The 24,277-nt window shown below is 44.5% G+C and overlaps 1 protein-coding gene across 3 annotated transcripts in view; it reads right to left on the bottom strand.

Moving 5' to 3' along the window:
• PHKA1 (phosphorylase kinase regulatory subunit alpha 1) overlaps positions 1-24,277 on the bottom strand; it is a 1,293,387-nt gene that overhangs the window by 235,830 nt on the left and 1,033,280 nt on the right. For all 3 annotated transcript variants that reach the window (XM_086942009.1, XM_086942008.1, XM_086942010.1), the window contains one exon: positions 4,157-4,207. In XM_086942009.1, coding sequence (XP_086798135.1) covers positions 4,157-4,207 — 51 coding nt within the window. The remainder of the gene's footprint in view (positions 1-4,156; positions 4,208-24,277) is intronic.

Here is a 24,277-nt window from a genome sequence, read left to right on the forward strand (position 1 = left end):
TTCATCTCCATCCACCTCGCAGGGTGTTTTCTACCACCATCACCATCATTTTGTCCCAATTTAGTTTAAGGCAGCCAGCTGTCATCCAGTCAACTACCTGTTTCAGGCAGTGAGTTAGTTGGGTAGAGGTTTTGTCAGTCTGTGATGAGAGTGAGATGATAATCTGTGTAAGACATAGAGGAGAAGCTGTGACCCGTTATGATCTCCGTCAGGGAAGCGACATACAGGTTGCGCAAGGTGGGGTTTAGAGAGAAGCCTTGAGGCATCCCACATTTTAGGGTCTGATAATGTGAAGGAATTTGAAATTGGAAGCAAAAACTAAGTTAGTATCCTCAGTTTGCTTCAAGGGAGCACTGCTAGTGCATCACACAGAATACAGTATGGATGATGAGTGGCTTCAAAGTTAGAAAAGCTACATACAACCTTGCTATTCAAATTTTGATTCTTTTTATTGTTTATATTTGTTAGTCAATCAAATAAAATATTTAATTATTTGTAAATTTGTTTGCAGTTCAAGTTAACGAAAATGCTTAGGTCGGGGTCGTCGGCGTCCAGCAATTACTTACTCAGTGAGAGTCCCCGGATTCCTATATTGATTCTAGGGGTGGGAGTGGGGGGACTTGGTTCCCTAATTATTAAGTCAGGGTCCACTGAAGTCAAAAGTTTAAGAAGCACTGTTCTAAAGGTGAAGAATCTGCTGGTTTACGTATCCATCAAAGATGGTCACTCGTCATTAACAATCCCACTCATAGTAAGAAATAAATGTACCAAATGAGTAACGGGCAATTTCATCATTCCGTTAGCCACCACCAATCCACGACCTGAAACATCATCCAAAATTCAGCGAAATCTTTAAACGTTTTCTTATCCGAATGAAAATTTCACTTTTACTTTTCACCGATTTCTCAATATCTTGTCAAGGTGACCAGACATACTTTCTGATAGCGTAATGCTGCTAATATCAGAAAACTGAATAAAATGAATGTTAGAAAAATAAATGTTAGAAAAACTGAATCAGAAAACCGCAATCTTTTTAGTTTACGCAAAACTGTGGGTCTCTAGATTTCTTACTCTGCTTCGATAATGAAGTTGGGAAGGCAAAATACCCATCGAATACAGAAATATACCCACTCAAATTCTAAAAGGTACGCTGTAGGCAAAGTTATAAAGAAAAGATGCCGGGACTGAGAGCTTGAAAAAAAAGACACAAACGTGTAATGAAACGTAAAAATGTTCAATATATCAGTTACATTCTAATTATTATCAATTAGCACTAGCCATTGAAAGCACATTAGGTGTTGTATACATAGTAAATCTCCTTAGCAATATGGAAAGGCAAAATCAGTCTAATAATGCATGCCACACGTCCTTGTTCTTGAGTCAGTGCACGTCACTGTCAGGCCTAACAACGATTTAAGAGACTGTCTAAGGGTTTTCATCTCTCATTGTGGGCACCAAAAAGCCCCCCAGGAATTCCTGTGCCATGATGGGATCCCTAGATTGTGCTTGGGCTCGAAAAGTCGCTGACAGATATTATAAACAGATGTACATATCATGATTTTAATGTATGCTAACCCGATACCTCGAAGAAAACAGCATCCTGGACCCATCCCAGTCAGGGTTCCGCAGCAACCACAGCACCAAGACTGCCCTCATTGCCGCCACCGACGACTTCAGGACCCTGCTGGACAACGGTGAGACCGCGGCCCTCATCCTCCTGGACCTCTCCGCTGCCTTCGACACAGTCTGCCACTGCACACGCCTCCACGATGCAGGGATCAGAGACAAGGCCCTGGAATGGACCACCGCCTTCCTCTCCGGCAGAACCCAGAGCGTCCGCCTCCCCCCATTCCAATCCGAAGCCTCCAAAATCAACTGCAGCGTACCCCAGGGATCATCCCTCAGCCCGACACTGTTCAACATCTACATGGCCCCGCTTGCACAAGTCCCCCGACAGCACGACCTCAACATAATCTCCTACGCCAACAACACTCAACTGATCCTTTCCCTCACTAAGGACCCCCTCACCGCCAAATCCAACCTCCATGGTTGAAGATCAGCCGACTGAAGCGGAATGTGGACAAGACGGAGATCCTCATCCTCTGCTCCAACCCTTCAGCCTGGAACAACTCCTAGTGGCCTACGGCACTGGGAGCAGTCCTGACACCCACCGACCACGCATACAACCTGGGAGTCATCCTCGACTCAACACTCTCCATGACCAAGCAAGTCAATGCAGCCTCCTCCTCCTGCTTCAACATGCTCCGCAAGATCTACAGGTAGAACCCGACAGATACAAGAAGAACAGTCATCCAGGCCCTCGTTAGTAGCATCTTAAACAAAAGAGAGGGGCTCAATATGACCAAAAGGAAATAGAGCACCAAATACTTTGAAGTAAAAAAAGGCTTTCCTTCTGGGGAGGTCTAAATAATTCCAATACAATTATTCCATTCAATAAGTCAGACTCGAGAACACCACATCATTACGTCAAACACTTGGAAAAGCAGTACTAATAGTCGTTATTTATTTGCATCATAAAAAAAGAACATTCATATGAATAAATAAAACATATACATACATTTCATCTTTAAAAAAACAGAATCACAATTGCAGGTTAAAAAAACTTAAAACCGTAGCGCAGGAGAAAAATGTGGGTGAAAGACAGTAAATTTTGTCTTGTCATTCGTTAATTTGGAACTTCAGTGGGCAACAATAGGCAGGGCTACCGATCCCTATACCTAAATCGTGAATTGGTCCCTCCAAATTTAACAGATCTATAGTGCGTTGACGCGTTTCGGAAGCTTTCGCTGGTTATAGGCTCCTTCCTCAGGACAAACTTAATTTAATTCTCCACATCCAAAGTGTCACCTGTGCAATCGCACTTGGGTGAATTCACTATACAGTTAGGTATTCATGTAGGGAGGCGTGTCTGTTCCAAATTAACAAATGACAAGACAAAATTTACTGTCTTTCACCCACATTTTTCTCCTGCGCTACTGTTTTAAGTTTTTTTAACCTGCAATTGTGATTCTGTTTTTTTAAAGATGAAATGTATGTACATGTATATGTTTTATTTATTCATATGAATATTCTTTTTTATGATGCAAATAAATAACGACTAAAAGTACTGCTTTTCCTTGTAAGTGTTTCACGTAATGATGTGGTGTGCTCGAGTCTGACTGATTGAATGGAATAATTGTATTGGAATTATTTAGACCTCCCCAGAAGGAAAGCCTTTTTTTACCTCGTCAGTAGAGACTCGACTATGGAAACGCCCTCTACTCGGGAGCCTCGGCTAAGCTCATGAAACGACTGCAACGCATTCAAAACGCCTCTGCAAGCCTTATCCTCGACTTACCACGCCACAGCCACATCACCCTCCACCTGAGAACCCTGCAATGGCTCCCCATCAACAAGAGGATTTCCTTTAAGCTCCTCATCCACGCACACAAGGCACTCCACAAGACCGGCCAAGCCTACCTCAACACACGACTCTTCTTCTACATCCCCAACCGCCAGCTCTGTTCCGCCGACCTTGCCCACGCCACCGTCCCTCGCATCCGAAGAACAAGCACTTGTGGCAGATCCTTCTCCCACCTCGACGCCAAGACCTGGAACACCCTCCCACTGAGCCTACAACAGAGCCAAGACCTGCTGACCTTCAGGAGGCTACTCAAGACCTGGCTGTTCGACCAGTAGCGCCCCCCCCCCTTTTTTCCCCCAGCGCCTTGAGACCCTCACGGGTAATTAGTGCACTCTACAAATTCTTGATTGATTGATTGATTGATTGTATACTATACAGGCGACTACGGGCCTGTTCTAATTGACTAAAGATTGTGCAGTGGTTTGTCGGACAATATACTGGTGTATTTTTGTGCACTGTTGATTCATTGCTCTTTGGTTGTGGAGTTTGCAGGTGGGTCACTTCGCACTTATTTTAGTGTGATATCCACCTAGGTGTGAAGTTTATGCTGGAAATACACACTTTTTGTAACTTGAGCCTGTATAATGCTCTCTTAGCAAATCATATTTTTACAGTAATTCTGCTGTGTTGGATTCATAGCCATACTTTGAATGAGCTTGGTGTGAGCCTCTTAACGTATACAAGTTCTTCATATCACATTTTATGAGAATATAAACAGAAAGTAATATTTACCAACGAAGAGAACGACAAGGATTGCGCATCTGACGACTGGAAGTTGTAGGACTAAAAAACAAAACAACTATTTTTTAGTAAAGTACACTGAAGGGTAATTAAACACATAACACATGCATTAGCATTCGATAATTAACTGTCAGTATAGAAAGAAGCCCACGCGTATATGATTAAAAGCAATTGATCAAAAGTCACGTTATAGAAGTGCGCCTCAAATTATTTAAATCCATACAACCCTGAATTAAACATGAGACCAAAATCCTCCGAGAGGCCAAATAAACCAACAAGGTGTACTGCCATTGAGTAGTTGTAACAATCATGAAAGGTTGCTAAACAGCATGGTTGTTTAGAGGTAAGAACATTTATATAGCGCTTCATACATGATGGTGGTGTCAGCTTGGAATAGCTGGAAGGCTAAAAAGAAAAACAAAAAGGTCGATGGGTAATGCAAATAGACCACCCTAAACAATATGAGATCCTGTATATTATCTCAGAACCAAGAAGAGGTCTAGATGAGCACACAGAACATATGCATACACTCGCATATCACAGAATGGCCTGTGTACTGTTATGCTACATTACAAAAGATGATAGATTTAAACAGCTTGAGTCATCTGGTCTCATAAGAAGAGGGGTCGACATCGTCATGACAGTAGATAGTGAGCTACTCCTGTGGTGGTTTCCACAAATAAAATGGAGGTGGTTTGGGGGGTACGGCATGGATGACCCCTGTAAATGACTGACTGGGATGTTAGTGGCCTGAGGGATAGTTTAAATGAAACGTGGTTGTAAAATATTTGCAGGGACAGACATGACATGGTGCTCCTCAAAGAAACCCCTGTGCTAGGGAGCTTTTGACACTTTGTGGGTGAGGGTGGATGAAAGGTCTTCATCCTATTCTGAAGTAAAAGCTAGATATGTTCAGAGGAAATTATACCCAGCACCATTAATATCATTAGTGCTATAATAGCGACCACATCAAACTAAATACATTAGTGGCCACTATATGAAAAATTACTAGCAGCGATCACCTCAGTTCATCAGGCAGAGTTGCCAACAATAATGCAATAAAGGCTCTTTCGATGTGGAATGCTTCTCTGTCCGTAGTGCATAACGGCCATAGCTGCAATGCCGCTGGCACCAAGGTAATAATACTAATAATAAGTCTCCCTAGCACAACATGACTTAGCACTCAAAAATCAGCTTTAAATATATTTTGTAAATTCAACCATTTGTCTAAAAACATCAGTTCATGCTTTCTGAAAATATGCACAATTTCCTCTCCAATACACACTATTAATTCAACTAAGCAAAAGTTCTTAATTTAGCAGATTGGGCTGCACACAGGAGAGCAATTTACAGGAAGATGGGGAGCTACCAATAGCTCAAAAGCTATTCGCTGAAGAACCCTTGGATAGATACAAACTGTTAGTTCTGCAAATCCAGAGACATGGTAATATTCGCTAAAAAAGTTACTGCCCTTCACACTGATCTGTAAACAGGAAGATGCACAGTTCACAGGGGTGGTTAGTGGCTGTCCATTGGTTCTGGGATACCATTATGCATTTAAACGCTCTGTTAAGAATCCAAGGGTTAGTCCTAGACAAGATAGGCCATCTGCTGCCGTAGACCACTGTTGCTACTCACTTGTGTGGGGTCAACCCAAACAAAGTTATGAATAAAAGCCTTGGCAGGTAGCCTGGTAATGCAGGGGAATGGACTAGACAAACAACACAGGTGCACTTCACATGAGCCTTTTGCCTTGTAGAGGTCCCGAGTACCAAACACTGCCTCCGCAAACTCTGGAGAGCATGCTTGTTTCCTCCAAGGGTGCTATGCCCAGGTCTCATTTGCAGAGAACCCCACAACATAAGTAACTGAATGCATGGCTTGAGGCACTTCTAACGCCTTACCGAATACAGCTGCGAAGAACCCCGCAACATCAGAAGAGGAATAGATGGGCTGGGGCACTTCTGACCACCAGCCATTGGTGTTGACGGTCTGGGAACACCGCATCCAATAACAAGTGGCGGCTGATTGCCTGACAGTAATGGATCAGGAGACAGTCGACAAAATGCAGGAGGGCACTTTACAACTCTTCCAAGAGAATAAGGGATAGGTCACGCCAAACATGACTCTTTGTGAAGTGTGTAAGATGCCATTAAGGGTCAAACCCTTTTCCGAGTGAACCATAATGGACCGAAATTGACGGAACAAATTAGGGAGACGGACGTGAAGATAATGTAAGCTCAACAAGCCCTGAACAACTCACCTGGAGATTTGGCTTCTCGGTCAGAATATCTGACCCTCACAATGGGTGAAGTCAAAGCCCATAATATTCGGTACTATGTCACTTGGACAAGACTGGGAACAAAACAGGTAAAGTTAGCATGTAGCACAGTAACTACAAAACATTTTCTCGGTTGACAGGTTTTGTACTGGATTTCTTGCAACACCAACGTTAGGAGGTTGCAAGGAAGAGGATGCATTTGTACATTACTTTCAAGTCCAGTATCAGTCTTCAGTGGATTGTGATGGTTCTGGCAGGGAGCACTTCTTGGGAGAACTTCCGCTACCTGAATGGCTGAATGTGATAGGTTTGGACTGCAGATGAGGATGACACAAGAGGTCAGCTAAGCCATTCAGCAGCTACAGTCGAGGAAAATGTCAAATCTGAACAGCATCTCTACTGAACAGTTCAAACTGCCTTATGGCTTGGTCAAACCACGATCAAAATGTTTGTGGTGGGCAGAAAGGTGAGACAAGTGATGATGCTGAAACGCAAGAGGAGAAAGACTTGAGACAAATAACACCTTTGATTGTTCCATCCTCTACCTTAACATGGTTCTTGCCAAATTGCAGCTGTCTGTGAGCTCCTCTCTATGCACCCAGACCATCCATTTTTGTGTGGTTGAGGTCAACAAGAAAGACCGTCCTAAGGCTCTATAATTACACTAAGAGTGACTGAGCCTATTGAATATTTATCCTTAGGCACAGAGAAGACCGTCAACTCCACTGAGGGAGATACATACAGTACTACCCTGTACTATACATAGACCCCAAGATTAATGCACCGCTGTCTCTGAAATTAAGACCTGGAATGGTAAATGGCAAGGGGTGTGTATAACAAAGAGGAGAGTAAGGGAGGTTTGCACAGTCTTATGTGTGGTGGGAACTCCTGGTCCCCTAAACTAGAATTAAACAAACAGTGGAGGAGTACCCCCTATAGGCAAAAAGGTATTTATACAAAGAAGAGATTCCTTCTGTATCAGGAGCTTAAGGCTCTGGTTTTAGCAAAAGATTGCCCCAACCTTTTTATATTGGACAGTCATAGTCCTTATAGAAGACCCCTCACTCACCAACCTAGTTGGTGACATGCTTCATCATCGGGGTCCCACCCCATAGGCCGAGTGGCTATAGGGTGTGCTGCGACACCTGATTACAGTGGAGCGGGTTTCTTTGATTTTTATATGTGCAAATGATAATTATGAAAAGTGTATTAAAAAGGGATCAAATCTACTCACACCAAGAGTTTATTCTGGAGTGCTTGAACCCTATTAAAATATATGTTGCACCAGTGCCTAATTAGGAAGGATTAGGTGCTACGAGACGTGTGAAAAAGGATAAAAATAGCGTAGTGTGCTATGTGAATTATTTACAAGTTAAAATAGGTCTACATGTTTCAACCAATGGTAGTATTATGTGGTTTTCGTCAGGACCGTGTTATTTGAACGGGGTGGTACACACACGCTAAGGCGTGTCCAGTCCTCGTCCAAAAGAAGACCATAAATAGTGGTCTGGTGTTAAAAAGTGCTTTTTCCTGAGTTCAGGAGAAAAACCTGTGGAAATAGAAAACATATAAAAGGTTGGGTAAACGTACTGGGGATAACAATACAAGGGTACAAATTATTATAGTTATTGTGCTAGGTGAGTACTCATGTGATAGTAGAACACCTCGCATTTCAAGTTGTACCCGTGATCTGTCTGTGGTGGTTGACAGAAGTGCTCAGGCGAAGTTTACCGGAGCATATTGGTGTTGAGAATGATTCCAACAACTAGTTAATGCACTAGTTATAGGTACACGTGACAAGGGGAAGGGGGGGTGTGGGAGAGCAATCGCTATCTCTAGTGCGGCGTCACAACACGCCCAGGCATTTCTGAAAAGTGACCGGCGTCTAAGTTTTAGCACCAATTCACAGTATCACACACTTAGGGGTTTATTTAGCTTACACTCGAAGCTGCAATTTGCGCTTCATGGGCATCGAGTTGGCCAAGACTGCAGGTATCCGTTACCTAAAGAATTGCGGCAAATCAAAAGGTTTGTATCCCATGAAACTGTAGCAGCGAATGGGCGTATACTGGTTAGAGACGCACTATTTACGTCTCAATTCTGAGATTCAGGGCACTTACTTGCGGCTTCTGCTCGTCAGGCTTTTCAACCTACTTGGTTCTGTTCTCGGAAATGCCCCGTGGAGTCACCCGTAGCGGTAACGGCGTCTAGAAGTAGATTGTCCGTTACTTCCTGGGTAGGCGTGGCCCCATTCAGGGAGTTCCCGCGAACCAATCAGTGCGCGGCTCGGGGGTGGTGCCGGATGACGCTGTGTGTGACGTTATGGTCACGTGGGATACAGCGTTTTTCGGTTGCCAAGGTAATTGTGAACGCGAACGGCGCTCGAGGGCGGGTCGCGCATTGAGGAAGGGAAAATTAGTTTTAATGATCTTGATAAAACCAATACTAAGCGGAAGAATTTTACAATGAGCTGAAGAGGTATCAGATTCTGGAAAACATAATATACAAGACATGCTTCGGTTGCTGTATTCAATATTGAATCATAGTGTGGTCTTATGAGGAATTAGCTTGCAAAACATATGTGGAACCATTGTAAGGTTTAGACAGGATTTTGCTTACACACCATATTAAAGGGGATAGATTACCCCATTACTGAGTTCCATGGGATGTTATCGTTGAGCCCAGTTCTATAGGTGGCAAGTCTATAAACCCACCTTTGTTCCTTCTCAAAAAGGCGTTGGTTTATATTGTTTCCTGCTCTTATTTGCTCTATTATTGTCCAGCGGATGTCATCCGCACTGTGGCCAGCCGACAGGAAATGTTCGGTAAGCTTTGTGTTTGCCTTTTTGCACCTAATGGTGCTTCTGTGTTCACCAATGCGTGTCTTAATTTTTCTGCCAGTCATCCCCACGTATCTGAGGTCACAAGGACATGTTAGTAGATATACCACGTTTTCACTGTTACAGTTCGTATGCCCCCTGATCGTCCATATTTTATCGGGTTCTAGTTGTAGTGTTTTTGCATTGTTGGTAAATGGGCAGACGCTGCAATTTCCGCATTTGTAGTGTCCTGTCACTTTTGGCAAACCCCATATGTTCAAAACAGACTCATTCTCCGTTATAGTTGTTTTTGGTCTGGTATTCACTACTGTATCTCTGATGCTCCTAGCTCTTTTATATGAGAAAAGAGGCTTTTCCCAATGCAGGTTTCCAGTATTGAGGATGCTCCAGTGTTTTCCGATGATTTTTGTTACGTCATTGGAAATTGTATTATATGTTGTAACACATGTTAATGGAGGTTCCTCTTCTGTTCTGGTTGTATCCTCTAGGAGGGCCGCTCGGTGTTGATTGCGGGCCCGTTTTTGGCTCTTATTCAGGATTTTGTTGGGGTAACCCCGATTTTTCAATTTAGTTGTGAGATCCTGTGCCTGGTGTTTATAGTCATCAAGTTCGCTGCAATTTCTGCGTAGCCGTAGGTATTGCCCATATGGCAAGTTTTCCCGTAGGGGTCTAGGGTGAAAACTTTCAAAGCGGAGCAAGTTGTTTTTGGCTGTGGGTTTGTAATGGGTGGCAGTTGATAGTTTACCATTGGTTTTCGTTATGGTGAGATCCAGAAAGACCAGTGAATTTGGGTCTTTTACAATAGTGAATTTTAAATGTTCATCTGAGGAATCAGTACTTAATAAAGGGTTAGGTTTTGTACCTACCGCAAATCTGGACAGATTTAAACTCCACTGTGAATTAGCTTCCTTTTTTAGGAAACTAAGACTCAAAGCATTTTTTGAAAAAAGAACCTCAACAGAGGAAAGCACTGATCTAAACGAAACTGGACTCCGAAATAAGTCCACATTCACACCACCACCTCACACGGTTCCTGTAGAAATTTCTACTTTCGAACAGGCCGTTTTTAACGAGGTGGAAAAAATATCCCCCAAGAAGCCTTTCATGAATCTCACTAAAAAAGAAAGCATTGCACTGAAAAATCTACAAAACTCGACACTATTATCATAAAACCAGCTGATAAGGGCGGAGGGATAGTCATCCAGGATAAATCAGCTTACCAAACAGAATGCCTCAGATTACTGGATGATCCCTCGAACTATCGAAGACTACCGATGGACCCCACAGATGACCTCAGAGGAGAGATCATATCACTTGTGGAGCATGGAGAAGCAGAAGGCTACCTCTCCAAACAGGAGGCGGACTTTTTATGCAAAAGCGAAGGCAAGATTCCCTATTTTTACACGCTGCCAAAACTGCACAAAAACAAAATTCCACCACCAGGGAGACCCATCGTCTCAGGGATTGGTTCATTACTCGAACCCCTGTCCTGTTTTTGTGATGTCTTCTTCAAAACAATGGTCCAAAAAACCTGCACATACTTACAGGATACAAAAAGCGTATTACGCCTCCTTGATCAGCTAACCGTAGATGATGACACCATCTTAGTTAGCTTTGACATTGAGAGCTTATATACAAGCATTCCTCAAGACGCTACCTTAGAGGTACTCAAAAGGGCTCTGGAAAAAGAGGACTGGACCTCAAGAACCCCAAGAGAATTTATCTTAGAATGCGCAAGATTGGCCCTGAAGAAAAACTATTTCCAATACGAGGACAAGATCTTTCTCCAAACAGGGGGCACTTCTATGGGCAGTTCTTTTGCTCCCAGTGTAGCGGGTTTATACGTTTACGATTTTGAAGAGAAGTACATCCTGAGTCAGCAAACCCCCTACAGTCCTAATATCTTACTTTGGAGAAGATATATAGACGATGTGCTGACAATCTGGAAAGGAAGTGAAGACACGCTATTAAGCTTCTTCAATTGGATTAATACAAGAGATGAACATTTAAAATTCACTATTGTAAAAGACCCAAATTCACTGGTCTTTCTGGATCTCACCATAACGAAAACCAATGGTAAACTATCAACTGCCACCCATTACAAACCCACAGCCAAAAACAACTTGCTCCGCTTTGAAAGTTTTCACCCTAGACCCCTACGGGAAAACTTGCCATATGGGCAATACCTACGGCTACGCAGAAATTGCAGCGAACTTGATGACTATAAACACCAGGCACAGGATCTCACAACTAAATTGAAAAATCGGGGTTACCCCAACAAAATCCTGAATAAGAGCCAAAAACGGGCCCGCAATCAACACCGAGCGGCCCTCCTAGAGGATACAACCAGAACAGAAGAGGAACCTCCATTAACATGTGTTACAACATATAATACAATTTCCAATGACGTAACAAAAATCATAGGAAAACACTGGAGCATCCTCAATACTGGAAACCTGCATTGGGAAAAGCCTCTTTTCTCATATAAAAGAGCTAGGAGCATCAGAGATACAGTAGTGAATACCAGACCAAAAACAACTATAACGGAGAATGAGTCTGTTTTGAACATATGGGGTTTGCCAAAAGTGACAGGACACTACAAATGCGGAAATTGCAGCGTCTGCCCATTTACCAACAATGCAAAAACACTACAACTAGAACCCAATAAAATATGGACGATCAGGGGGCATACGAACTGTAACAGTGAAAACGTGGTATATCTACTAACATGTCCTTGTGACCTCAGATACGTGGGGATGACTGGCAGAAAAATTAAGACACGCATTGGTGAACACAGATGCACCATTAGGTGCAAAAAGACAAACACAAAGCTTACCGAACATTTCCTGTCGGCTGGCCACAGTGCGGATGACATCCGCTGGACAATAATAGAGCAAATAAGAGCAGGAAACAATATAAACCAACGCCTTTTTGAGAAGGAACAAAGGTGGGTTTATAGACTTGCCACCTATAGAACTGGGCTCAACGATAACATCCCATGGAACTCAGTAATGGGGTAATCTATCCCCTTTAATATGGTGTGTAAGCAAAATCCTGTCTAAACCTTACAATGGTTCCACATATGTTTTGCAAGCTAATTCCTCATAAGACCACACTATGATTCAATATTGAATACAGCAACCGAAGCATGTCTTGTATATTATGTTTTCCAGAATCTGATACCTCTTCAGCTCATTGTAAAATTCTTCCGCTTAGTATTGGTTTTATCAAGATCATTAAAACTAATTTTCCCTTCCTCAATGCGCGACCCGCCCTCGAGCGCCGTTCGCGTTCACAATTACCTTGGCAACCGAAAAACGCTGTATCCCACGTGACCATAACGTCACACACAGCGTCATCCGGCACCACCCCCGAGCCGCGCACTGATTGGTTCGCGGGAACTCCCTGAATGGGGCCACGCCTACCCAGGAAGTAACGGACAATCTACTTCTAGACGCCGTTACCGCTACGGGTGACTCCACGGGGCATTTCCGAGAACAGAACCAAGTAGGTTGAAAGGCCTGACGAGCAGAAGCCGCAAGTAAGTGCCCTGAATCTCAGAATTGAGACGTAAATAGTGCGTCTCTAACCAGTATACGCCCATTCGCTGCTACAGTTTCATGGGATACAAACCTTTTGATTTGCCGCAATTCTTTAGGTAACGGATACCTGCAGTCTTGGCCAACTCGATGCCCATGAAGCGCAAATTGCAGCTTCGAGTGTAAGCTAAATAAACCCCTAAGTGTGTGATACTGTGAATTGGTGCTAAAACTTAGACGCCGGTCACTTTTCAGAAATGCCTGGGCGTGTTGTGACGCCGCTCTAGAGATAGCGATTGCTCTCCCACACCCCCCCTTCCCCTTGTCACGTGTACCTATAACTAGTGCATTATCTAGTTGTTGGAATCATTCTCAACACCAATATGCTCCGGTAAACTTCGCCTGAGCACTTCTGTCAACCACCACAGACAGATCACGGGTACGACTTGAAATGCGAGGTGTTCTACTATCACATGAGTACTCACCTAGCACAATAACTATAATAATTTGTACCCTTGTATTGTTATCCCCAGTACGTTTACCCAACCTTTTATATGTTTTCTATTTCCACAGGTTTTTCTCCTGAACTCAGGAAAAAGCACTTTTTAACACCAGACCACTATTTATGGTCTTCTTTTGGACGAGGACTGGACACGCCTTAGCGTGTGTGTACCACCCCGTTCAAATAACACGGTCCTGACGAAAACCACATAATACTACCATTGGTTGAAACATGTAGACATATTTTAACTTGTAAATAATTCACATAGCACACTACGCTATTTTTATCCTTTTTCACTTGTCTCGTAGCACCTAATCCTTCCTAATTAGGCACTGGTGCAACATATATTTTAATAGGGTTCAAGCACTCCAGAATAAACTCTTGGTGTGAGTAGATTTGATCCCTTTTTAATACACTTTTCATAATTATCATTTGCACATATAAAAATCAAAGAAACCCGCTCCACTGTAATCAGGTGTCGCAGCACACCCTATAGGCACTCGAACTATGGGGTGGGACCCCGATGATGAAGCATGTCACCAACTAGGTTGGTGAGTGAGGGGTCTTCTATAAGGACTACGACTGTCCAATATAAAAAGGTTGGGGCAATCTTTTGCTAAAACCAGAGCCTTAAGCTCCTGATACAGAAGGAATCTCTTCTTTGTATAAATACCTTTTTGCCTATAGGGGGTATTCCTCCACTGTTTGTTAAATGGCAAGGGGTGCCTAATACCCCTCTGGCTGTATGTGCTGTCCATGGAGTTAACCACTAAGTTTTGTTCCAGAATGGAAGTTGGGAATTAGGTTTGCCTAAAAAAGAAAAAAACTTACTAAAAATAATGAAGGGGTCTGATGCTAGGGTTGGAGGTGGCCACCAGTCAGGATCGATTTTTGGAAAGACATTACCAGGACGGATTGAGAATTCTAAATGTGATGTTGACAAAAACGACTTTTCTCCCTACTTCGAAGCACATCTCTTTTCAAAATGAGATTATTTTGCTCTTGGAATTTCTTTAAAATATGACATTCAAAAGCCCTGTCACTTCTTTTTAAAGGCTTGAGTGGACATTTAGAAGTGTGTGGAGGGATGACAGAAGGTCATCGGCAGCATTGTGTACCTTGTGCAGATCTGCATTTGAGGATGTTATCTACCTCCTGTGCATCCAAAAGTACATCTGAGCCTTCACCCTATGCAGGAACAATCAGAGTACATAGACTCAATATGGGAAAGGAGACATACATGGATTACCTATGGAGGGGAGGAGTAAAACTAGAAGGCCACCATGTCAATGACTGGTTGGAAAGACAATCTGGCCAGAGACCCCATTCTTGACTTGTGCAGCCCTATGCAAGGTCTTTGCATTGGGAGGGTTTGAAAACCACAGTTTGATCGGGATCGCTAAATCGAGATTTGACTGGACGGACTTGGAGACTGTCATGGGGTAAACAACTTTGTAGGAAATAGAGGTCATCTTACTGGGTGCTGACCAAGAGTTCTAAGGATGACTCATCAGTTCATCCATATGTTCCCCATGACTTTCCTGAGCTTGCATATGGGCCAAGGCTAAAAACGCAGACCGAGACATTTACTGCGTTTTAGCAGCCCAACGGTCCCAAGATTCTTGACAGCACTACATGGGAAGCACCGCTTTAAAACTTTCTGCATAACTTAGGGCCTAAATAACTCAGGGGATAAAGAGGAGTACAGATATTCGTAGATTTGTCACATCTTGGAAAGAAAACCCACACACTGGAATGAGTTGCCAGACTGTCTTAGAATTCCGACTGAAGCATTGCTAGTGCTTTTTTCCAATAAACAGTCAACATGCTTGACTGCGCTAGGAATCTGGGAAGACTAAAATGAGGCCTTCATGCATTGCAAGGAAGTGTCTATTCAGGATAGTTTCAGAGTATTTCAGCTAAAGATGCTTCTTTTTGTGGGCCTATTATAATAAAAGTAGGCTCCATGGGAATGGTCCGAGATATCGTTTGTTATAGGTGTAGTGTGGACTGGCATCTTGCTATATTCAATTTGGAAATGTACCGGAATACATATTTATTGGGTAAAGGGCGGCAGGGAAACAAATAACATCCTTTAGAAGCAAATACTCTTAACACATCAAACAGCAGTGCTAGGCATATTTGGGCACCTGGAGTCACCCAAGTATAGCATGGTCCTATTTTCAAGGGGTCTAGTGACTGACAAAAGAAACATTAGAAGAGAGAGGGTCTCTGAAGTACGAAACATGGTGAGCAGGAAATGACAGGTGTTCACTAAAAAAGCTGGTTTGTCTGAAAAATCTCCTATCTTTCAGACCCTTGCTGAAATACTGTGGTTTGTAGTTCTAACACACACCCTAGATTTCCCAAACTCCTTCCAACTGCTAACTGCCCCATGGGAAATTATGCTGTAATTGTGCTGTAAACTTTAGAATTGTATCCCGCCTCGTGGTTTCTATAGATAACCCTTTTCTTTTTGTTTGTGTTGTTTATTGCTCATTGAATTTCCATTTCATTTTTGGTATTTATAAAGCACAACAACTCATCTAGGGCTTCACGGTTCTGAAAATCTAACATTCATAATTTGAAGTGAGATTTGGGCACGGGCATTTCATTTCAGAATTTGCAACCATGGGAATATGGTACAGGTGCATAAGAGACTTATAAAGGCCAAATATGAGAGGCTGCTGGAGAAGTACAAGCAACTAATACCCTCAACACTATATCATGACAAAAACTGTGAATCACCACATAGCCAACTCATGCTTTTAAAAATACCTGGACATAGTTTTGAGGGTACTAGTGGAGCACTATGGGTGCACAGAAAGCAGTAACTATTGGGATTTTGAACATTAGTTGGTACACACACAGAATGTCGACTGGTCCTAGTAGGCCATATTCACTAATTGTATACACATGCATTTGTTATTTTAGAGTTACCTCGAAGAAGGGTTTTCACTAAATGCATTAGGAGCACAGCACAGAGATGCAGCCTTCTAGCACAATGTGATGCAAACATTGTACATTGTTGAGATATTGTTTCATGCCATGTAGAACCAGCCAGAATACATGGCAATTAAACAGGAAATTGTTGTTGACAAAAAGAAGAATTAAAAAAAGAAGAATATAACTACATATTGGTATCCTATTTTGAGTCTGAAAAAAGGGTTTTAATGCAACATTACATGAACCCCAGGGTGTTGAGTGGTGCACCTTGTAAGGGTAAAAAAGATGTGTATGGCCTATTCAATAGGCAAGAATATTCATCACTTAGAATGGTTACACTGAAGCACAAGTTACTACAATATATCTGTAAGAGACATTAGTTAGTGATAGATTCCTTACCTTAGAATATCCTCAGGCGTCAGACTGGATCCGAAAAGTTTTTGCTTAGCAGTACCCCTGTGCGTCAGTAGGTGGTGTCCTGCGGCTCCGCATCCATCACTGGCATTGTCAGCGCCGAGACGACGTAACGTAACGGAGGGTACTTAGGCGCCACCCATGCGCGCTGACGTCAGTTCTGTAAACGACTTTCCTTGCCAAAACGCAGAGCCATGCAAGATACTGACCATTGGTGCATAAAACTAGGGCCCTAAAAGGGGATGACCTTAACCTTAGTAATCAGTTCGCATAACGGGGAGGATGGGTGGGGTCGGTAAGGAATCGATCACTAACTAATGTCTCTTACAGATATATCGTTACACAAGTAGTAACTTGTGCTTCTGAAAGAGACACGTTAGTGATAGATTCCTTATCTTAGAATAGATACCCCAGCAATACCGACCCCAGTAGTGGGTCTGCGAACGAGATTACACCAGAAAGTCACGGAGCACGGAACGGCCACAGAAGCAGTCTCTCCGGACCTGACTGTCAAGGCAGTAGTGCTTTGTAAACGTGTGCAGCGAGGCCCACGTAGCTGCCTGACAAATGTCCTGCAAGGGAACGCCTCGTCCCAAGGCAGTAGTGGCTCCAGGGCATTGTCGGCCTTATCACCAAAGAGGCGGGAGCCATCAAAGGGCCATGAGCGAGCCCTGGACATCGGGCGGGAACCCATTGGAACGCAACCAGGCGTGGCACCGCAACGCTACAGTTGTGTAAATGCCCTGCCCAAGAAATCAGCGGTATCCAAACCGCACCTGATGGCAAATTTTGCCACATCCTTACCCTCTGCAATCGCTTGGGAAAGGACAGCCTGGGTCTCCTCAGAACACTGAGGCAAAACCTGAGCAACAGAATTCCACACCGTGTGGGAGTAACGGCCTAACAAGCAAAGGTGCTAACCGACCACAGCCCCAAGCTGGCAGAGGAGAACAACCTCTTGCCAAATTGTTCCAGCCTCTTAAAGTCCTTATCCGGTGGAGCCATGGGAAAGGCACTCTGCGACGTCAAGGCCTGAATGACCAGGCTCTCAGGTGTAGGGTGAGTGGTCAGGAAGGCGGGATCACCAGGCGCCGGGCGATAATGCCTAGCGACGTTTTTATCCACCGGCGCCCCCGTGGCCGGTTGCAACCAAGTACCCAAGAGGACTTAGGTGAGGGCCTCATTGAAAGGGAGCAGCAGCTCAGACGATGAGGAAGCCGTCTGGAGCACCTCCGTAAGGAGGTTGGTTTTGAGGGCCACTGTAGAGAGGTCGAGATTAAGAGCTTCCACAGCTCGACACAGCACCACAGCGTAGAAAGCACCTTCCTCCATAGTAGGTGGAGGAGAGGCAAACCCCGGGTCAGAAGACACATCAAGTTCGCCCGCATCTTCAAGGTCGTCTACCGAATCTTGCTCGGGGTGAAACTGCCAGGCAAGCGGGTCCTCGGACCCGTCCCTGTCTTCATCCGGCTTGGGTGTAGAGGGGGCCGGTCGCGGCGGCAGAGCCAGAGAAGGGACGAACGGCGTCTGGAACGGCACCGGCCGGGGCTGAGTCGGAGCCGCATCCCAATTCGGATGCCAGGTCGGAACAAAATGGTCCTGGAACCGGAGCAGGGGTGGGATAAAAGGCACCCAGTGCAGAGCCTGGAGCCAGAGCCGGTGGCACTGCTCCTCGTGGCACTGGGGCCGGAGCCAGCGGCATAGGATCCTGTGGCGCCGGAGCCTCTGGGCCAGCAGGATCTGGATACGGGACCGCAGGGCCCGATGGTACACATGCGGGAGCCCGGGGCCTGTAAAGGCGGTCCAAGGGAGCAAGAAACTCTTGCATCTGTTCAGGAGTCATCGACGGACCCGGATATAGCGGGTAGGCCACGTGACTCCCCGGCTCCCAAGGAGCCGCAGGGGCAGAGCCCCTGAACCCTTGTCGCCTCCGGGAAGTGACGGGGTGACTTCGGAGAGCGAACACGCTTCTTCGACTTCTTTTTATGGCGTCGCTTGTCGTGATCTAATCTAGGACCCCAATCAAAACTGTGACCTTATGCCCCTATACGGCTATAATCCATTCATACCCCTATAATGGCATACACGATCAGAGCCATATTTCAGCCACATTTCTGAAACTCGCCTCTGCAGCTCATTACAGTAGATGACACAGCAGAAGCCACTATCTTAGATTCCTAGATTACACTCTGAGTTCTTCAACAAGATAAAACTCAGCAACCTGGGAAAGCCCCGCTTGCTATGTTTTGATTAGTAATAGAACTCTAATGAGCACTGAAAGGACAATCACTTCCTAGTGACATCTTTATTGAAGTCTTCTGTCCAAAAACTTACGTCAAACAAGGCACCATTCAGGTATAAATATTACCAACGTTGCCTTAAGCAAATGCGGCGACATCGATGATAGCGATGGTGTGGTGAATACAGGAGCAGAACAGCTGTCCCTTGCAGAGCCCAGCAGATGCAAGCAGCCCACGGACGCTGCCCCTCCTCCTCCTTGACGTGCTGAGAGAGACGCTGTCTTTTCTCCTGCCGAGAAAATCCAGCTCCGGCGTTTCCAGCCTACTCTTGCGAGTGACTGGGATATTGAGTCCTGGAAGGAGATACAAGACCTCCAACATTCTATTTCAGAGGTATGGTGTTGACTAAACCCTTAGAGAGAATTCTTGAAGCAAACCTTGGCAAAACCAACTTAACTAAAACTGCTACTTACTTACTCCCTCCCAAGTATTAGGCTTAGGTCAGGTACACTGGGGTAGGCGTAGTTAGAAGCACCAGTTGAGTACGTTAGCCTAATGTATATATGAATGTATATATTTTATTCATTTTAACCATTGTATGGCTAAGAACCATATCAATGCTTTTACAGTATTATTTCGCAATCCTCATTTTACTGTACGCACTTTTTATAATAACTAGTCTTGCAATTGTGGCATTTCATTTCTCTTGGATGAGAAGAAAGACTGTTCAATAAATAATACCTTTTATTGAAAACGCCCGTCTCTCTATTCTCTGCATCTTGGTGAAAGTAATCTGCACAACTGACTGAGTAAAATAACTGTCTATTGTTTCACACGACTCTAGAGATTGACTCTTATTCTAAGGAGCAAAGTTGTCATGTTTATGCGGTTGTTGGAAAATTGAATCCCTTCTTGTCTGTACCAGGGTATCTGATCACTTCCTATTCAGTCAAGAAAGTTTCCAGTGACCTCTGAGCTAGTTGGTACAAACCCAATTAAGTTTACCATAGTCAGTAGAGACCTGGAAGACCGCACTTCTACATCTATACTACTGTTTATGTTATTCCAATGCGCAGGGCCTATAGGGAAAATAGGAACTACACTACATGGCGCCCAACGTTTGGTAAGGCGATAAAACTAACGCAAGACGTTCGAGTAACTCAGTCGTGCATTTTTCACACAGACCCTTTCTCCCGTAAATACTCCAATAGACGTCTGGAGTGGGTGAAAGGTTAAAATCCGCCCGAACTTAGTAGGAAGAGATTCCTATGTAAAGCTCTGGTTTATTCAACATTGAAGGATACAGTGTTCCAAAATATTGTGCACCTAATCTTTGTCTCCTTGGAGACCTGCTCTGCAAAACATTTCTGACAATAAAATGTCAGACACTGAAAACGGAACCGTTGATGCCGCAGTAAATGCGACTCAGCAGGGTCCCGATGGTACAGGTACTACCGAACTGGGTGCAATAATCAGCCCGGTCAACATAAGAAAAACTATAACGTCAAAACTTATAGAAAATGGACTGACTACACAAGGTGGCACAGTCGTCTTCGTGATAGAGGCACACGAATATCGGCAGACAGAGGTATTCTATTCATGGATACAATTTCCAGCGGCAAACACCGCAACACACGAGTTCCACTATTACAAAATAGGGGATCCACCGGAAGAGTACACTCCTTTCGAGGAGATTGAAATCCCATTAAAATACCAAGAGCACCTGCTATGGTTTAAAGGCGCCCTAAAACATAATGATCATATGACCAGGCTCGGTCCACTAGGTAGACCAGGAGCAACGTGGCCGGTTCTAGCCAGCTACACACCACATCCAGACATTGATAAAATGTCAAGTGAAGAACTCTTAGTTAAAATAAGAGAATTAACAAAGGCATATAGAGAGTTAGTTCAATTGGCAATGGAGGATAAAACGATCCGCCAGAAGTTGAAGGAAACCGATATAACAGATCAACCAATTGAGCTTGCCAGAATTATAGAAAAATGTTATGAATAACTAGGTAGAGACAGCTTGGGTGGGAAACCAGTGAAACCCCAACTACTCGAAAATCCTGAAAAATTATTTATTAAAAATAATTCAAACACTCCTAAAAAGAGCCGGGATGGAAATAAACAATCCACTCCCAAGGAAAAAGTTTTCCAGTCCAGAGGAAGGTCTCCTCGACGGAGGGAAAGAACTCCGACTTGAGAACACCAGTCTCCCTAGAGGGAGCCCTCTGAGAAAAGATATAACCTTAGAAATAGGGATAACTTGAAAAAGCCTGATAGATATCAAAGTATTGATACACGTCCCTCTCTATCTTTTTCGCAGAAATCGGAAAGAAGAGAACGGTCAGACCCAGGAGAGCACACCAAGTCCAAAGACAAGGAACCTGCTCAAAGTAAAAAATCTCAATTTCCAAGAAAGAAGGTAGCCCGTATTAGAGTAATCGAACATGCCGAGAATACTGAGGACACATTTGAACAAGCATTTACAATGCAATGGTTTCGCCTTTGGAAAAGTTAGAGCTATTGGCATTGCTCATGACATTTCTTTTTTTGTTGTTTACTTATAAATAAATGGCATTGTTATTTACATTGCCAACAGCTCTCTCAGCCCACACAGCTCGCTCAGCTCTCACAGCCCACACATCCCACACAGCTCTCACAGCCCACACTGCTCTCACAGCCCACACAGCTCTCACAGCCCACACAGCTCTCACAGCCCACAGCTCTCACAGCCCACACAGCCCACACAGCTCTCACAGCCCACACAGCCCACACAGCTCTCACAGCCCACACAGCTCTCACAGCCCACACAGCCCACACAGCTCTCACAGCCCACACAGCTCTCACAGCCCACACAGCTCTCACAGCCCACACAGCTCTCACAGCCCACACAGCCCACACAGCTCTCACAGCCACTCAGCTCTCACAGCCACACAGCTCTCACAGTCCACACAGCTCTCACAGCCCACACAGCTCTCACAGCACACACAGCTCTCACAGCCCACACAGCTCTCACAGCCCACAATGCAGCAATCACATAACACTACACATGCCTTCACAACACACCAATTAAAGAAAACTCACAATCTAAGACGGTTTGTATTGTTCACAAGTCATTCCATGGAAACAACACTGGATATTTAACTTAAGTCTCCATCAACCACAAACCAACAAGGCACCAATGATTAACAATTGCAATTTGCAGTGTGCTGCATTCCACATGGCCAGTTCCTCTAAAGCAGACAACTATTATGAAACACATTGATACACACTCTGCAATACCTTCACAAGACGGACGCCTGCTGCTGTGTTTAGTCTCTTTATGACAACGCATATAACTGTTGTGCAGCATCTTTTATTTATTCTACTTGTATTCTTAAAATGTATCTTGAATATGTTGCTGAGGTTTTGTATGCTTTATTGTGGTAGTGTCAGAGGGTGAATCCAAGAATAAGTAAGTGTATGGATACATGAGTTGAAAGGTGAGTGACAGATTGCATCTATGGTGAGTTGAGTGCCTAAACCATCCTTTACACACACAAAATACTTGCATTTATTACCCAGACCTTTTGGCATTGCCAACGAGTGTTTGTGTGGAAATTGCGACTTAACAGAGGAGGTAGCAACACCTTATGATGCTTTTCAGAAATTTTGCCGAAAAGGAAGAGCTTGTCAAGAACACAACACTTTTCGCCCCTATCTTCAAACGAAAACAGCCGAAAACACAAACACATACTTCACAGTTTTCGCAAGCAAAGACAGAGGCATGTTGACATTTGTAAACAAAGAGCGTCTGTCTGTTCCCTCCGCCCCCAGGCCTGTGTCTCGACAGTACAGAACGTGTGACATATCCGACTTGACGTCTGCTCGTGAGTAACGCATCATAGCGTGAATGGGCGCCGTGCATGGGAAACAAATGAGGCCACGGCCTTTGACCTCAATGACGCGGCGCCTGTGGTCCCACAGAGGGATGGAAACTATTTTTTCCGCTCAAAGGCGCTCTGTGTCCTTGCAAGCAGGCTAGATGACGTGACTTTTGCCGAAAACATTTCCTGAAAATGAATACTGCCGAGTTTTTCAGTCGGGTGAACAATAAGATGTTGAGCTATTATCGACTTCGACCAAAAGGGAAATTGAATTATGAAGAAATTGTATTATTTGTCGACTCGCTAGCACTCACGTTAACAACAAACGTTCAACATTTGTTCTAGTCAGAGACACTACAAGCATTTTTGCCAATCTAGAGGAACTAGCAGGGATAATATGTGGCTTAGCGGCCAGAGCTGCCGCCTTTGAACTAGGGAACGAACCGAGGTTCGAGTCCCGCATCCAGTGATGTGATGCGGATCTCTTCATTTCCCCGTGCCTTAAAACTGAGAGAATATGACTTTGTAGAATGTATGTAATTTGTTGGCCGTGCATAGCGGTCAGATGCCTCTGCGTCAAGTTTTGCCTGTTATATCTTCACTCGGACAGGGACGGCGGGAGGTGGGCGGGAGAGGACACGGACGGCGGGAGGGGGGCGGGAGAGGACACAGACGGCGGGAGGGGGGCGGGTTTTCAGTCGGGTGAACAATAAGATGTTGAGCTATTATCGACTTCGACCAAAAGGGAAATTGCATTATGAAGAAATGGTATTATTTGTCGACTCGCTAGCACTCACGTTAACAACAAACGTTCGACATTTGTTCTAGTCAGAGACACTACAAGCATTTTTGCCAATCTAGAGGAACTAGCAGGGATAATATGTGGCTTAGCGGCCAGAGCTGCCGCCTTTGAACTAGGGAACGAACCGAGGTTCGAGTCCCGCATCCAGTGATGTGATGCGGATCTCTTCATTTCCCCGTGCCTTAAAACAGAGAGAATATGACTTTGTAGAATGTATGTAATTTGTTGGCCGTGCATAGCGGTCAGATGCCTCTGCGTCAAGTTTTGCCTGTTATATCTTCACTCGGACACGGACGGCGGGAGAGGACACGGATGGCGGGAGGGAGGCGGGAGAGGACTCGGACGGCGGGAGGAGGGCAGGAGAGGACACGGACGGCGGGAGGGGGGCGGGAAAGGAACGGACGGCGGGATGGGGGCGGGAACGTGCACAGGACAGCGAGGGGGGGCGGGAACGGCGCACGGACAGGGGGGGGGAGAAGGATCACGGCTCACGCACATTTCGAAACAAAATGCTCCTTACCTGATCGCCTCGTGGGAACTCGAATCTTGCAGCCAACTCCAACAACAGACACTTAGCAAAAGAAAACAGGCGGACTCCAAAAAAAAAAATTACACACACCCACCACCGTGATGACGAACAGAAATGGGTGGAGAGGGAAAAAATGTCGGGAACGCC

This window comes from Lissotriton vulgaris, chromosome 10 (genome assembly GCF_964263255.1).
Source record: "Lissotriton vulgaris chromosome 10, aLisVul1.2, whole genome shotgun sequence".
In the NCBI taxonomy this organism is placed as follows: domain Eukaryota; kingdom Metazoa; phylum Chordata; class Amphibia; order Caudata; family Salamandridae; genus Lissotriton; species Lissotriton vulgaris.